This window comes from Mobula hypostoma, chromosome 25 (assembly GCF_963921235.1).
Source record: "Mobula hypostoma chromosome 25, sMobHyp1.1, whole genome shotgun sequence".
Lineage (NCBI taxonomy): Eukaryota > Metazoa > Chordata > Chondrichthyes > Myliobatiformes > Myliobatidae > Mobula > Mobula hypostoma.
The window spans coordinates 7,208,416-7,224,820 of record NC_086121.1 but is presented as its reverse complement, the minus strand read 5'-3'; the positions used below and the strand labels follow the sequence as shown (position 1 = coordinate 7,224,820).

Sequence of the window (16,405 nt, the reverse complement as noted above, 5' to 3'; positions counted from 1 at the left end):
AGCCCCATTAAAATCACAGGGCTACAGAAACGCCAACAGAAGCTCCAAAGACCTCATCCCCGGGAGAGGGGTACACACCAAGACAATGGTGCACACCCAGAGACTACTTGGAAGTCGTCCAGTTGTCCTGGCCCAGGACAGAGGACTGTCGTGAGCTGCTGTCACTGGCCTATGGCCCAATAGGGGTAAGAGGTCTTGTGGAGAGAGGGGGAACCAAGCCTTGCTTCTTCCCAGACAGTTCATTCAGCTCTGAGTGTAGGCTGGATTATAACCTTTTGAGCTAAAACTGCCATGTATGGTGGAATGGTTCCAGCACCAGCTGATGACGACTGTATTAAGACCGTAAGACTTGGGAGTGGAGTTAGGCCATTTGGCCTGTCAAGTCTGCTCCACCATTTGATCATGGCTGATTTATTTCACCCCTCAACCCCATTCTCCTGCCTTCTCCATGTAACCTTTGACACGCTTACTAATCAAGAAACTATCAGCCTTTGTTTTAAATATACCCAGTGCCTTGATCTCCACAGCTGTCTGTGGCAATGAATTCCACTGACTGATTCACCACCCTCTGCCTAAAGAAATTCCTCGTCATCTCTGTTCTAAAGGGACGAACTTGTATTCTGAGTCTGTGCCCTCTGGTCCTAGACTTGCCCACTATAGGAAACATCCTCTCCGTGTCCACTCTGTCCAGGCCTTAGGCCTTTCAATATTTGGTAGGGCTCAATGAGATTACGCCCCCCCCCACCATTCTTCTAAACTTCAGAGAGTGCAGATCCATCAAACACTCGTCATACGCTAACCCTTTCACTCTCGTGAACTCCTGGACGCTTGCTGATGCTCCAAAGTCGCGTGCCATTCACCGCTTCCACCAGACGCAGTGTCCAACGGGTCTCAGTGGATATCATTGGGAGTAAGGATGGATGCCCAGCTCCACAGCTTGGTGTGTGTTGGCCTAGGAAGCTGCAGAGTCCAGCTGGATGGTGGCAATGGAGAGGTTTTGTTAGGGTGATGTAAAAGTCAACCAGGGTAGGTTTGAGTGGGCAGCCTCTTTGGGTGCAGAGGGTGAGCTCAATCCAGCATCTGTAGATTTTCTTTTGCTGGAGATTTAATTATGACGTTCTGAAAAAAATGAGATGGATTTTTTTTTTGCCTTGATCAGGGAGGTCAGAATTCAGGGGAGCACAGAGATGAAACAAGTAGCAGAAGGGAGGTCAAGGTGAAGCATTTTTACCCAGAGTGTGGGGATCTGGAGCTGGGCGCCAGGAGAGGGAACTAGCAGAAAATCCCTCCCCACTTTGTGGGATTCTTTTTCTGTTTAGGCCCAACACCTCTACTAGGACGTAAGTCACAGACAGCAGCTCGCCAGGGTCCTCCGTCCTGAGCTAAAGGTTGATTGGCCCTGTGAGTTAAGCTTTCACCACACGACTTCATACGCCTTCAAGGCAAAGATCCTTCCTCTCCCAGGAATGAGGTCTTTGGAACTTCTGTTGACGTTTCTGCAGCTCTGGGTTTCTGCCGGATAGGGTTGCTAGCCCCATGCCCAACCCTACTCCTTCTGTCAGCCAGGCCCTGGACTATCCATGACAGGGTTATTTTATGGGACTAGGGTTGCATTGCACTGGAATCTGTTTTCTTACGGGTTCTTCTACTATGTTGTAAACTCTGTGATGTTGCCCTCAGGAAGACGTGCGCGTTGTCCATCTGGGCGGAGGTGCCCTGCACCAGTTGAAGCCGCAGAGAAACGAGGAGGATTCAAGAGGAGCAGAAGTAGGCTCGGGTACAGTTCCACAGGATGGCAACACTCGGTGATCGTGATGATTCTTGCTCTCCTCGTCCGGGCTCCCCCAGGATTCTCTGCAAGGCGACCACCAGCTAGGGCGTGGCTCTGGACAGCGGTGGCTGGAGTAGCCTCACGGGGCAGAGGCGGCAGGCCACGCGGGCGGGAGAACCCTGTATGGGTGGTGCATGTGGGTGTTTCTGTGGCAGTGTCTTAGCTGGTTGTGGTGTCCACTGGTAAGAAGCAGTCAGCAAGTATACTGCCGCAGGAATGCCGCACTCTTTCGTGCCTTTTCACCCACTCCGTTCGTCAAGTTTTCATCTCTGAACTTTCCAACTATAACCCTATGCTGACAGGTGAGAGGTCCCAGCAGCAGAAGTATTTTGACGTGAAGAAGATTTTGATGTTGACAGAGTTGGCTTTTTGCACTTGTGTCTGAGTTCTTTGACCAAAAACACAAGAGATTCTGCGAATTAATTAATTTAACAACCTGGATTTTTAACATAATGACGATAATAAAACTATAAACACAAGAGGTTCTGCAGAAATCTTGAACAATGCACACTAAATGTTGGAGGAACTTAGTCGGCCAGGCAGCATCTATGGAGAGGAACAAACCGTCGACGTTTCAGGCCAAGGCTCTTCATCAGTACTCGTGAAGAAGGGTCTTGGCCTGAAGCATCAACTGTTTATTGCTGTCCATAGATGCTGCTTGACCTGCTGAGATCCTCCAGGAGTTTGTGCACGTTTCTGAACTATTTTTGTGCTGAATTACGTTGCACAGTGGAAGTCAGAGGAGGGAAGTGGGGCTGTGGTTTCAGAGCCAAATGCTTGCTGGAGTTTTGGCTGCCTGTTGTACTCGCCTCCTGCCAATCGCTTCCAGTTACGCTGATGGAACCGACTGCGCAGAGGTGAGTACAGCTGCCGGCTGATACTCTCGCTCCCGTTCTGCAACTGCGACCAAAGATTAAATGCTTCCATTTTCTGTGTTGGCTTCGTACCTGGCAGCTTCATACCCGGATCAGGCAGGCTTCGCGTGGTGAGAATGCACCAAAATGACCAGATACATTGTTTCAGGCTGGGAGGCTGTGCCCAGTACTACCATGTGTGTGAACAGAGTGTTATTATGTTATAATATTAATGTAATGGGGTGTCACACCAAAGGTTAGGGTAAACATAAAAATAATCACATGTGCTTCTTGGATTTGGATCAGAACTGGTTTAGGTTACATTTTAATGTTATATTCTGTATGACCATAAGTCACAGAGCAGAATTAGGCCATTCAGCCTATTGAATGTGTTCTGTCATTTGATCATAGCTGGTTTATTTTCCACCTCAACCCCATTCTCCCGCCTTCTCCCCGTAACCTTTGACATCCTGACTAATCAAGAACCTATCAACGTCTGCTTTAATTATACCCAATGACTTATCCTCCATGGCCGTCTGTGGCAATGAATTCCACAGATTCATCACCCTCTAGCTAAAGAAATTCCTCCTCATCTCTGTCTACAGGGATTTCTGAGGCTGTGAACTATGGTCCCAGATTCTCGCATTATTGGAAACTTTCTCTCCATGTCCATTCTATCTAGGCTTTTCAATATTTGGTGTTTTTGAGTGAGAGCACCCCTTGTTTGTCTAAACTCCGGCAGGTAGAGGCCCAGAGCAATCAAACCAATCCAAAGATTGAGGAAGGCAAAAATAGTTGTACATGCTTGTTAGGTTTGGATCAGACCTGTTCACATTGGATTTTAATTAGAGACTCTTGGGCAAGAAAGAAAAATGGAGAGCTATGATTAGATTAGATTCAACTTTATTGTCATTGTGCCGAGTACAGATACAAAGCCAATGAAATGCAGATAGCATCTGACCAGAAATGCAAAGAATAGTGTTATTTACAAAATAACTGTGAATAAAAAATAAGTGCTACAGCACACAAATATAAAAGTACTGAGACAGTACAATACAGATGCAATACTGCTTAGCGCTGTGATGTGAGGTTCAGCAGTGTCACAGCCTCAGGGAAGAAGCTCTTCCTGTGCCTGCTGGTGCGGGAGCGGAGGCTCCTGTAGCGTCTACCGGATGGGAGGAGAGTAAAAAGTCCATGGTTAGGGTGAGATGCATCCTTGATAATGCTTTTCGCCCTGCCCAGGCAGCGTTTATGGTAGATGTTCTCAATGGTGGGCAATTGGGAGGGAAGGGTTGGTTTAATCTTAGAGCAGGTTAAAAGGTCAGAACAACATTGTGGACTGAAGGGCCTGTACTGTGCTAAAATCATATACACTCAGTGGCCACTTTATTAGGTACAGGAGTCAAACCACCCTGTCTGGCACCAACAATCATTTCGCAGTTAAAGTTGCTTAGATCTCATTACTTCCCCATTCTGATATTTGGTATGAACAGCTAAACTTGAGCATGTCTGCATCTTTTTCATTCATTTGTTATGTGCCATGTCGTATGATGTGGGTGACCACGATCTTTCCATAAACATGATTGCTCTTGGCAAAGTTTTCTTCAGAAGTGATTTGCCATTGCCTTTTGGGCAGTGTCTTTACAAGACGGGTGACCCCAGCCATTCAGAGATTGTCTGCCTGGCGTCAGTGGTGGCATAACCAGGACTTGATGTATGCACCAGCTGCTTATACGACCATCCAGTACCTACACCCATTACTACTTGCCACCCTGATCGGGGTGAAGGGGCAGCTGAGCAGGTGCTACACCTTGTGACATTCAGGCTGGCAGAGGGAAGGGGCGCCTTGCGCCTCCTTTGGTAGAAACATATCTCGCCGCCACCCAATCCCTCCAACGTAGCCCTCCATCTTCCTATCATCCATGTGCCTATCGAAGAGTTTCTTAAACGTCCCGAATCTATCTGTCTCTTCACTACCAAATGTTTTTTCCTACCCTGCCACCAAATGGTTTTATGCATTGAGTTGCTGCCACATGATTGGCTGATTAGATATTTGCATTAATGACTGGATATACCTAATAAAGTGGCCACTGGGTATATGTTCAATATTTCTGTATTGTTTAAGCTAGATAAAGGAAGGTGTTGTGTTTTAACACTGATCACCCAGTGTACACTCCCATGTGTCTTCTCTGCTCTGATAGTGATCTGTTACAGAGAAGCATTCCACTATCAGCAAATGGATAGGAAGGACCATGACTTGTTGCAATGATGTGTTTAAATGTATTGCTACATGTTCATGTTAATCAGTACAACTTGATTATCTCAGTCCATTTTCTAATGTGATTCTTTTCTCGTTTAAGAAATTGGAACGGTTTATTTTTGTCCTTTGCCAGCATTTCGCAGTAGAAACCCTGTTTTGGAGTTAAACGGGTCCAAGGCAGTAATTACAGTTTTGGCAATGAGCCCAGTTTGTTCCCTGCAGACAAAGCCCTTCTGTCACTTTAGCATAAAGTGCTTCACAGCGCCCGCTGTGAGATCAGGGTTCAATTCCCGCCGCTGTCTATAAGGAGTTTGTACATTCTTCCTGTGAGTGCATAGGTTTCCTCCAGGTGCTCAGGTTTGCTCCCGTATTCCAGAGAGTTATGGGTTAGGATTGCTGGGTTGTGGGCCTGCTGTGCTCTCTTTCACTTTTATCCTGTTGTTGGCCTCCATTGTCAGCTTCACTGTATCGTTATTACAGCACCAGCAACCCACATTCATTTCTGCTGCTGACTGTGAGAAGTTTGTACGTTCTCCCTGTGACCGTGCGGGTTTCCTCCACAGTCCAAAGACCCACAGGTTAGTAGGGTAATTGGTCACAGGGGTGTAACTGGGCTGGAAGGGCCTGAGACTGTGCTGTATCTCCAAATAAATAACATTTCTTTCTCCTTCCCCCCCCCCGCTCGCCCCCTTTCAATTCTAGTCCTCACATACACACAAGGAGAAGTTCACAGGAGCCAGTTGACATGCCAACCTGCCGCACGTTGTTTGGATGTGGGAGGAAACCAGAGCACCAGGAGAACCCACTCGGTCACGAGGAGATGACACAGACTACACCCAGGCACCGTCCGTGGTTGGGTTTGAACTCGGGTCACCTGGAGCCGGCAAGCAGAAGACTTAAACTTCTTCGCGTCACTTGGTCGAAGGGTTGGAGGGCAGCAGAGGTCACAGAGGGGTATCTTCTCTTTGGGAGTTCGGCAGGACCCTCTCTCACTGCTGCCCCTCTGTGATCTCTGCTGCCCTCTGACTCTTTGACTGTGTGCTCAACCAGACCCGCCGCCACAGCCGCGTATCCTTCCAGGGAACTTGTCTGGTAATTTTTTTTCCTTTTTTCTTTTTCTCTCTCCATTCTCTCTTCTTCCAACCTCCACTCTGATCTCCTATATCGTCTGCTCACCTTCCGATCGCCTCCCTCTGGTGCCTCTCCTTCCTTTTCTCCTGTGGTCCACTCTCCTCTCCTATCAGATTCCTCCTTCTCCAACTCCTGAACTTTTCCACCCACCTGGCTTCACCTAGCTATCCTCCTTCCCCTCCTTCCACCTGTTTATTCTGGCGTCTTCTCCCTTTTCAGTCCTGAAAACACTGACTATTTAATCATTTCCATAGATATTGCCTGACCGGCTGAGTTCCTTCAGCACTTCGTGTGTGTTGCTCTTAGGTACATACATTGATGGTCGGAAAAGTTCAAAGTAAAATTTATTACCAAAATACATATACAACCCTGAGATTAATTTCTTTGCAGTCATACTCAATCAATCCATAATAAAATAATAATAAGGCATCCATTAGTCTTGCGAGACCATGGATCTGCGCCTGGAAAGTCTTCACTCTCCAGGGCGCAGGCCTGGGCAAGGTTGTATGGAAGACCAGCAGTTGCCCATGCTGCAAGTCTCCCCTCTCCACGACACTGATGTTATCCAAGGGAAGGGCATTAGGACCCATACAGCTTGGCACCGGCGTCATCGCAGAGCAATGTGTGATTAAGTGCCTTGCTCAAGGACACAACACGTTCCCTCGGCTGGGGCTCGAACTCACAACATTCAGGTCGCTAGTCCAATGCCTTAATCACTTGGCCACGTGCCCACACATAATAAAATAATAGCCATAATATAATCAATGAAAGGCCACATCAAAGAAAGAAATGATAATAATAAATGAATAAGCAATAAATATCAAGAACATGAGATAAAGAATCATTGAAAGTGAGTCCATAGGTTGCGGGAACATTTCAGTGATGGGGCAAGTGAATTTGGGTGAAGTTGTCTCCTTTGGTTCAAGAGCCTGGTGGTTGAGGAGGTAATAGCTGCTCTTGTACCTGCTGCTGTGATTCCTGAGGCCCCTGTGCCACCGCCTTGATAGCGGCAGCGAGAAGAGATCATGACCACCCGGATGGTGGGGGTTCCTGATGATGGGCGCTGCTTTCTCGCGACAGCGCTTTGTGTAGATGTGCTCATATGTTGTGAACGGCTTTTACCCGTGATCAACTGGACAATATCCACCACTTTTTGCAGGATTTTCCATTCAAGGGCATTGGTGTTTCCATACCTGCCTGTGATGCAGCCAGTCGATATACTCTGCGCTACACATCTAGAGCAGTTTGTCAAAATTTTAGACGTTGTGCCAAATCTTCACAAACTCCTAAGGAAGTGGAGGTGCTGCTGCACTTTCTTCATAATTGCACTTGCATGCTGGGCCCAGGACAGGTCCCCTGAAAGAATAACACCCACGAATTCAGAGTTGCCGACTCTCTCCACCTCTGATGCTCCGATGGAGCCTGGCTCATGGACCTCTGGTTTCCTCCTCTGGAAGTCAACACTCAGCTCCCTGGTCTTGCTGACATCGAGTGAGAGGTTGTTGTTTGTGGCACCACTCGGCCAGATTTTCAACCTCCTCCTGTGTGCTGATTCAATTCAGAGGATTATGTAGGAGGGAAGGGTTAGATTGATCTCAGAGTAGGTTAAAGGATCGGCAGGACGTTGTTGTCTGAAGGGCCTGTACTGTACGGTGATGATCTGTGTTCTATCTCTTTAAACAGTGCGTTCAACGTGTCAGCTTATGACCAGCTCCCAGGAAATGCAGCGTTATTTCGCCACAAAGTATATTCAATGTTTTTATTATCCAATTTGTTACCAAGTTACAAAATTAGCTGGACTGATGAAACTTGGGAAAGAACAGAAGGGTGATATCAGACCAGTGCAGATACCGCTCAAGGTTACAGAACTGCAAGAGGTTATAGACGTGCCAATGGGTGAGCTGTGGGAGCATGGAAGCTGAATGGGTGTCTGTGAGCACATGGGTGGGGGCGGTGGGGGGGGAATCTTTTGCATGGTCAGGAATATTGGTTTAGTGTATTATTGTCACAGACATGGAGGCAGCCTGTCCTGGGGTTGGTGTCCTGTGTGTGTGTGAAGAAAGGGAATTGTTTTACTGTTTTCTGCTGTTGTGTTATTGCTCTTGCTTGTGTCGTTCTGCTGAACATTGTGGACATGCTATGCCATGTGGGTGCTGGAATGTGTGGCGGCACTCGCGGGCTGCCCCCAGCGCATCCTTTGGTTGTGTTGGTTGTTAACGCAAGCGACTCATTTCACTGTGTGTTTCCATGAACACTCAATAAATAAATTGATCTGAATCTGAAGATGCAGGGAAAAGCATTTGCTTGCAATGCCATCCACTCCAATTATCCCCAACGGCAGGGGTTCCCAACCTTTTTTTTATGCCATGGACCTCCTACCATTAACTGAGGGGCCGTGGACCCCAAATTGGGAATTCCTGCCCGACACAATGAAATCTCCAGCTGGAGATGGCCAAGGCATGGGTGAGAGTTTCGGAGCAGATGAGAAAGTCACATAATGTTACCAATAAAACAATCGGACCAGTTGCAGTGTCTACTGAAAGTCCATCAGAAGCAAAGCTCTGCCCACCACTGAGCACACGTGCAGGGCGCACTGCCTGAAGAAAACAGCATCCGTCATCAGGGGCTCCCACCATTCAGGTCATGTCCTCTTCTCACCCCTACCATAGGGCAGGAGATGCAGGAACCTAGGATCCCACACCACCAGGTTCAGAAACAGTTATTACCCCACAAACATCAGGCTTTTGAACCAGTGTGGATAACTTAATTCATCTCAATTCTGAACTGATTCTACAACCTGCAGACTCACTTTCAAGTACTCAACAACTAATGTTCTTATTATTTTATTTTGCCTACTTTTGCACGTTGATTATAAGTCTTTATTTATAGTTTTCATAAATTCTATTGTATTTTATTTCCCTATAAATGCCTGCAAGGAAATGAATCTTAGTACATACGCACTTTGATAAGAAATCCACACTGACTTGTTCACTTTGCTTCTATAACATAACATTTGAATTTGTGGGCCTTGCTAATGAAGAAGAAGTTTTATTGTCTCTCCCCATATCTCTTGACAAGGCCAGGCAAAGATTTTTTCCCCTCGGGTTGGGTGAAGCTGGAACAAAAGATGACAGGCTTAGGATGAAAGGTGAAAATCAGAGGGCAAACTTCTTCACTCAGAGCGTGGAACGAGCTGCCAGCGGAAGTGGTGGATGCGGGTTGAGTTGCAACATTTAAGGGAAGTTTGGATTGGTACGTGGATGAGAAGGGTGTGGAGGGCTATGGTCCAGGGTCAGGTCAATGGGACTAGGCAGAAGAACAGGTTGGCGTTGACTAGTTGGACTGATGGCCATGCTGCTGTGCTGTGGTGCTCCATGACAAAGTCCTGAAGTGCTGCGGGGAAAGAGTTTCAAGGGTTTGGGTCATGAATGCCTATGAGGTGGTGGTGGTAAAGGCAATTACATTAGGAACACTGAGGAGACTCTTAGATAGGCATATGGATGAAAGAAAGATGGAGGGCTATGTGGGAGGGAAGCATCAGTGTGATCTTAGAGTAGGTTAAAAAAATCGTCATAACACCGTGAACTGAAAGGCCTGTACTGTTCTATGTTCTGAAATATTTCCATGTTAGGGTAATGTGCAACTTCAGGGGAACCTGCAAGTGGTAGTGTTCTGTTGCAATTGACCTTGGTGGTGGAGCTTGCAACTTCAGGAGATACTTTTGGAATTAGCCTAGGCAAGCAATTACAATTTGTAGATGATGCATTATTGGCTGTTGTTGTAATTACAGCAGGAGATTGATTGGAAATCGATGTCTGGTTTTCCTTCAAAATCCAAGTTAATGTTATTACTAAACCTGGCACGTTGACATTTCTTCTATCAAATGGAAAAATAACATTAGAATAAGAATAAACACAAGAAGTTCTGCAGCTGCTGGAAGTCTTGAGCAACACACACAGAATGCTGGAGGAACTCAGCAGGTCAGCATCAATGGAGATCAATAAACAGTCAACGTTTCAGGCTGAGACCTTTCGCCGACTTCTGATGATCTCTTCCCCATCCTTCCTTCTCTCTTTTCCCATCACTTCCCTCTGGTGCCTCTCCTTCTTCCATTTCTTCCATTGTCCACTCTTCTTTCCTTTCAGGTTCCTTCTTCAGCCCTTTACCTTTTCCACCCATCTCCTTCCAGTTGCTCACTTATCACCTGCTAGCTTGTGCTCCTCCCCACCCCCTTCTTATTCTAGATTCTTCCCCCTTCCTTTCCAGTCGTGAAGAAGGCTCTCAGACCGAAATGTCGACTGTTTATTTCCCTTCACAGATGCTGCCCGACCTGCTGAGTCCCTGTAAGAACAACAGTAATCATTCAGATTTAAACTGCCAAGATTTTTAAGACACAATGTGGGACATACAGAGACTTGATGTTTAACACAACAAGAATTTCTGTCATCCTGGGAGACAATAGAACCATGGAGAAATGCTCAGTGGAATTTGGAATGTAAAACATTTGTCTGAAAGTTTTAAATTGCAAATTCAGCCTGTAGTCAGCACAAATGTGGACTATGCTGGCAGTGGTAAGTGTGTGCATCTGGCGTTAAATGAGTGGGGAGTGTGCCTGTGACTTGGTGTCAGAATTCAAAATCTCTGTATCTTCACATCGCTGAAGGCAGTTTAGAGGTGTTATCAGAGTTGATTCCTGAATCAATTCTCCAGTATCAAGGACACCTTTAAATGCTGATGCCTCAAAAAGGCAGTATCAATCACTAATGACCCCCACCAGTAGCGATTTCACGATCTTCTGAAGGACTCAGCAGACTTGACTCTCAAGTATGCTGGTACAGCACCTTTAAATGGACAATGGTACATTGCCACGGTCGAAAGGGAGGGAGGGGAGGACTCCAAGCCAGGCTAATACACAGTGTATGAAACTTCCTCTACCCAGCACCTTGTTAGCAAACTTACAGTCGCTGGAAACAAGATTGAGGACCTAAGGGCAAGATCGCTGTATCAGAGGGAAATGAGGAATTGTTGCATTTTGTGTTTCACAGAGACATGGCTCACTCTGAACATGTTGGATTCGGCAATCAGACCCAAAGGCTTCTTGATACACAGGATGGACCGGACTGCTGATTTGGAGAAGGCGAAAGGTGGGGCCTGTGTTTCATGATAATCTTTGTGTTACTCGGCAGCAGCAATCTTGTCGCACTCTTGTTCCCCTGACTTGGAGCATCTAATGATTAAGTGCCGACTGTTGTACTTAGAGAGTTCTCCTTTGTGATCTTGACTGCAGTTTACATGCCACTACAGATCAATGTTAAACAGGCACTCGAGGTTCTGAGTGCCACCAACAGGAAACAAAAGCAGCCTATCCTGACTCCTTGCAAATCATTGTCGGAGGCTTAAATCAGGCTTGTTTGAAGAAATATTTTCCCAATTATCATCAACATATCACCTGAGCACCAGGGGTCCCAATAGGCTTGACCAGTACTATACTACAATTAGGAATGCCTGCCGTTCCATGCCTAGACCACATTTTGGGAAGTCTGATCATTTGACTGTACCTCTTTCTATCTGTGCACGGGCAGAGGCTAAAGATCAAGACTCCAGAGTTAAGGACAACAAAGAGGTGGTCGCTCTTCACTCCTGGGACATCTGTACAGCAAAGATGCATACATCAGGGTGCCCTCCATTGACTACAGCTTGGCAGTCAATACTATTTTCCCCTCAAAACTAAACAATAAGCTTCAAGACCTCGATCTTAATACCTTCTTATTCAACTGCATCCTTTCTTCCCTCACTTTCCGACCCCAGTCAGTTCGGATTGACATTTCCTCCAGAATTTCCATCAACACAGGTGCACCAGAGGCTGTGTGCTAAGCCTACTGTCTACTCATTTTATATTTATGACTGTGGGGCTAAGCACAGCTCCAGTGCCAAATTTAAATTTGCTGATAACACCACTGTTTATGGCCAAATCAAAGGTGGTGATGAATATAGGAAGATTGAAAGTCTAGCTGAATGGTGCCACAACAACCTGTCACTCAGTGGCAGCAGGACTAAGGAGTTAATTATTGAGCTCAGGAGGAGAAAACCAGACGTCCGTGTGCCAGTCCTCATCAGGAGTAGAGGGTCAGTAACTTTAAATTCCTTGGGTTTATCATTTCAGAGGATCTGTCCTGGGGCTGGCACGTAAGTGCATTACAAGGAAAGCGTGGCAGCTCCTCTACTTTCTTAGAAGTTTGCAATGATTTGGCATGTCATCTAAGACTTTGGCAGACTTCTGTAGACGTCTATAGATAGCTGTCGCAAGAAAGTATCATCCATCATTAAGGACTCCCACAACCCAGGACATGCTGTCTTCTTGCTGCCGCCATCAGGAAGGAGGTACAGGAGCGTCAGGACCCACACCACCAGGTTCAGGAACAGTTACCACCCCTCGACCATCAGGCTCTTGAACCAAAGTGGATAACTTCACTTGCCCCATCACTGAACTGTTCACACAACCTATAGACTAATTTTGAATGACTCATCTCATGTTCTTAATATTTATTTGTTATTTATTTATTATTGTCATTTTTTTTCTTTCTTTTTGTATTTGCACAGTTGTGTTTTTTGCACATTAGTTGTCTGTCCTGTTGGGGGCGGTCTTTTGTTGATTCTATTGTGTTTCTTGTACTTGCTGTAAATGCCCACAATAAAATGAATCTCAGGGTTGTATGTGGTGGTGTATGTACTTCGATAATAAATTTACTTTGAATTTTGAACCCAAGACATGCTGCCTTCTCATTGCTACCGTCAGGGATGAGGTACAGGAGCCTGAAGACACGCGATTTAGGAACAGCTTCTTCCCCTCCACCATCAGATCTCTGAATAGATGCTACCTCACTATATTTTTACTTTGGTTTTGCGCTACTTATTGAATTTAAATTTTTAGTTAATTGGGCTATTGGTGAAGCAGGGCAGCCATTTTTTTTGGGCCAGCTCTTAAAGAGCAGAAACTAATTGAGAAAATAGCTGGGAGTCCTTTCATTTATTTGGGACACTATGCTGCTTTACTTGGGACAGGACACTGTTGCCAAAGAGTTTCTAACTAGTATCAGTCACGTGGCTTCGAGCTCAGAGCAAACAGTTTTTAAACCATGTCAGTTGCCTGTGTTTGTGTTCAAAAATAGCGATTTTTGTCACTGATAGTTGGTGAGAAGTAAGCAGGAAGACAACCCAGAGCTGTTTTGCTCACTGTGTTTTCAAGCATTCAGATGCCAAAATCAGCTGGGAGTGAAAATGAAATTACTTCGTTACTGCAACAAGTTAGGAACTATGAAGAATTTGAAGGTATCGACATCAATCATCTTGAATGTTACAATGAAAATGAAGATTTGGAGGATGCAGTCATCGAAAAGATCGTATGAAGGCAGTCCATTATCTGTACTAGGTGTCTACGCTGATTGTGTTCATTTACAGTCAATGAAGAGAACACTGGATGAATTCTAACATCATTAACTATTATAAACTAATAGTTTTATTGTAGCGTTCTAATTTGTTCTGTATTTCATTTAAATAGATAATTTGTTACTTTGTTAAACAGTAATTTGTCTTTTTTTAGACCTTTTTAACTATTTCCATGAAACTTCATCTGATTGGGCAGCTGCTTAATTGGGCCACAATGTACTGGTCATGATGTGTTCGAATGAACTGGAATCCACTAATAATTATATACATTATTGTAATATTGTATTATAGTTTTTTATATATTGCACTGTACTACTGTGCAAAAAAAACCCAAAATTCACAACATAGGCCAGAGATATTGTCTGATTTTGATGCTGTAAACATTATTTCAAAGATTCAAAGTACATTTATTATCAAAGAGTGTATAAATTGTACAACCTTGAGATTGGCTTGCTCAGAGGTAGGTTCAAAGCAAGAAACTTGAAATAACCCAATTTAAAAAAAATAAAAGCCCAACACCCAATGTGCAAGAGAATAAAATAAAAACAAATTATGCACACAATTGAAGTAAACAACAACGTTCCAGACCAAAATTGAGTCCTCAGATCCAAACCCCGGAGCAGGCCCGAAGCCTCACTTATCAGTTCATCACATCAGTGGGCACAGACCACCACAACCAGGGAGTCTTCATAGTCTCAGTGCCAGTTACTTCTAATTATTGTTCCTTGCCTATTAGCAGGAAAATAACAGGGTGTTATATAATGTATCATGAAACAAAGTAGGGTGAATGTACTTGATCATTACAGTATACAGGACAGTATTTAGCCAGGCCCCTGGAAGAGGGGTTCCACTGCCACTATCCACCACTCTTACACCGACTGTTCTTCAATTAATTTCCCCAGATGTTGATCCAGTCTCCCTCTGAAAGGTCTGGTTATTCCCCAAGGATTTGAACACAAGAGACCATAAGACAGAGGAGTAGAATTAGGCCATTCTGCTCATCAACTCTACTCTGCCATTCCATCATAACTGATTTATTTTCCCTCCCAACCCCATTCTCCTGCCTTCTCCTCTTCCTAATCAAAAACCTATCAACTTGCACTTTAAATGTATCCAATCACTTGACCTCCACGGCCATCTATGTCTGAAGAAATTCCTCCTCATCTCTGTTCTAAAGGGACGTCATTGTATTCTGAGGCTGTGCCTGTATCGGGTCAGAAAGGACGCAGGCCTTGTGAAAGCTGAGATGGTTTGTCGGTGACGAGACTGCAGAAACTTCAACGTGCAGCTCTGCAGGCTGTAACACTTTCCACTGCATAAACACTCAGTTGCTGAAGGGAATCGCTGAAGTCAGCTTTCTGATCCAGTTTTTCACTTAACAGAAAGCCTTCCCAGGGGAGTCAGAAATGTCTTGGGATGTCTGATTGATTTCAGCTTAAGTGCTATATTTTCTTGCCAAGAATTAGAACCTTGATTGAGTGACAATTTTCCTAAAGTTTTCAATTGTATTTTCCACAAACTTGCCAATGATAAATTGGTTCATTTCTTTGAGTACCTTCAAGATTTAATCTTTTCAAACATAATGATTGACAGCACCACACCAGCTCGCTGGAAACTGCCCACTATTTCAGAATAATTCGACTAATTTGCAGTACCGTCAATTTGGAATCAATTTATTAAAAATACATAAGTTATTCAAACATCAGTGGGCGTCAGTCTGAGTGCAAAATGCAATGGTTTACAAACACGTTTATTTCTTTATTATTGAGCTACAACACGGAATAGTCCCTGCTGGCTCTTCGAGTTGAGCCACCCAAGCAGCCCCCGATTTAACCCAGGCCTGATCATGGAGCAACTTACAATGACCAATTAACCTACCAACCTGCACATTTTTGGACTGTGGGGGGAAACCAGAGCACCCAGAGAAAACCCATGCATTCCATGGGGAGGATGCGCGGTCAGTCTCCTTACAGATGACGTCAGAATTAAACTCTGAACTCCAGTGCTCCAAACTGTAACAGCGTCACAATAACAGCTATGGACTGTGGCACCTTCAACAGATATATCATCGATAGTTCTTGGTCTGTAGACTGAATACTCTTGTTAAGCAAGTGTAATTCCAAATCCTTGTTTTACACATCTGCAGACAGCTTTAATTCAAGACTGGTTAGAGACCATCTGAGTTAAAATATTATGTTAAAAATCCTTTAAGTTTATGTTACTTTCTGGATTACAAGGCTGGCTCTTGCAAATAATTTAGATTTCACCTTTTTTCTTAATTGTTCTGTGCCAGGTTATTATTACAAGCACAGGTCAGTATTTATGGAATTACATTTGAATCACACGGTCCCCTGAGGACAGTTAGGAGTCTCCCTCCTCGCCATGATTAGATTAGATTAGATTATGAGGACATGCAGTCCTCCTTTATTGTCATTTAGTAATGCATGCATTAAGAAATGATACAATCTTTTTCCAGAGTGATATCACAGAACCACAAGACAAACCAAGACTAAAAAAACTGACAAAACCACATAATTATCACATATAGTTAGAACAGTGCAAAGCAATACTGTAATTTGATAAAGAACAGACCATGGGCACGGTAAAAAAAAAGTCTCAAAGTCTCTGGAAAATCCCATCATCTCACGCAGACGGTAGAAGGAAGAAAAACTCTCCCTGCCAGGAACCTCCAGCGCCGCAAACTTGCCGATGCAGCACCCTGGAAGCACCTGGCCACAGCCGACTTCTGAGTCCACCGAAAACTTCGAGCCTCCGACACCGAGAACCATTTCTGCCGAGCGCTTTGACCCCAGCCCCAGCAACAGGAAATAGGCAAAGCCGAGGATTTGGGGCCTACCCCTCCGGAGACTCTCAATCACACAG

General features: G+C 44.9%; 1 protein-coding gene across 5 annotated transcripts in view; it reads left to right on the top strand.

Annotated features, from left to right (window-relative positions):
• LOC134337640 (uncharacterized) overlaps positions 1 to 13,770 on the top strand; it is a 93,325-nt gene extending 79,555 nt beyond the window's left edge. The window contains exons 1-4 of one of the 5 annotated variants that reach the window (XR_010016042.1): positions 2,063 to 2,133; positions 5,426 to 5,523; positions 5,648 to 6,037; positions 10,395 to 13,770. Coding sequence is in view for 2 of the 5 variants with exons in the window: in XM_063032815.1 (XP_062888885.1) it covers positions 1,681 to 1,777; positions 5,648 to 5,954 (404 nt within the window). In the remaining 3 variants the exon portion in view is untranslated. Of the gene's footprint in view, positions 1 to 1,680; positions 1,965 to 2,062; positions 2,134 to 5,425; positions 5,524 to 5,647; positions 8,006 to 10,394 lie in introns of those variants that run through there. The other 4 variants (XR_010016043.1, XR_010016041.1, XM_063032815.1 and 1 more) reach the window with 4 other exon arrangements.
• The last annotated feature ends 2,635 nt before the right edge of the window (positions 13,771 to 16,405 follow it).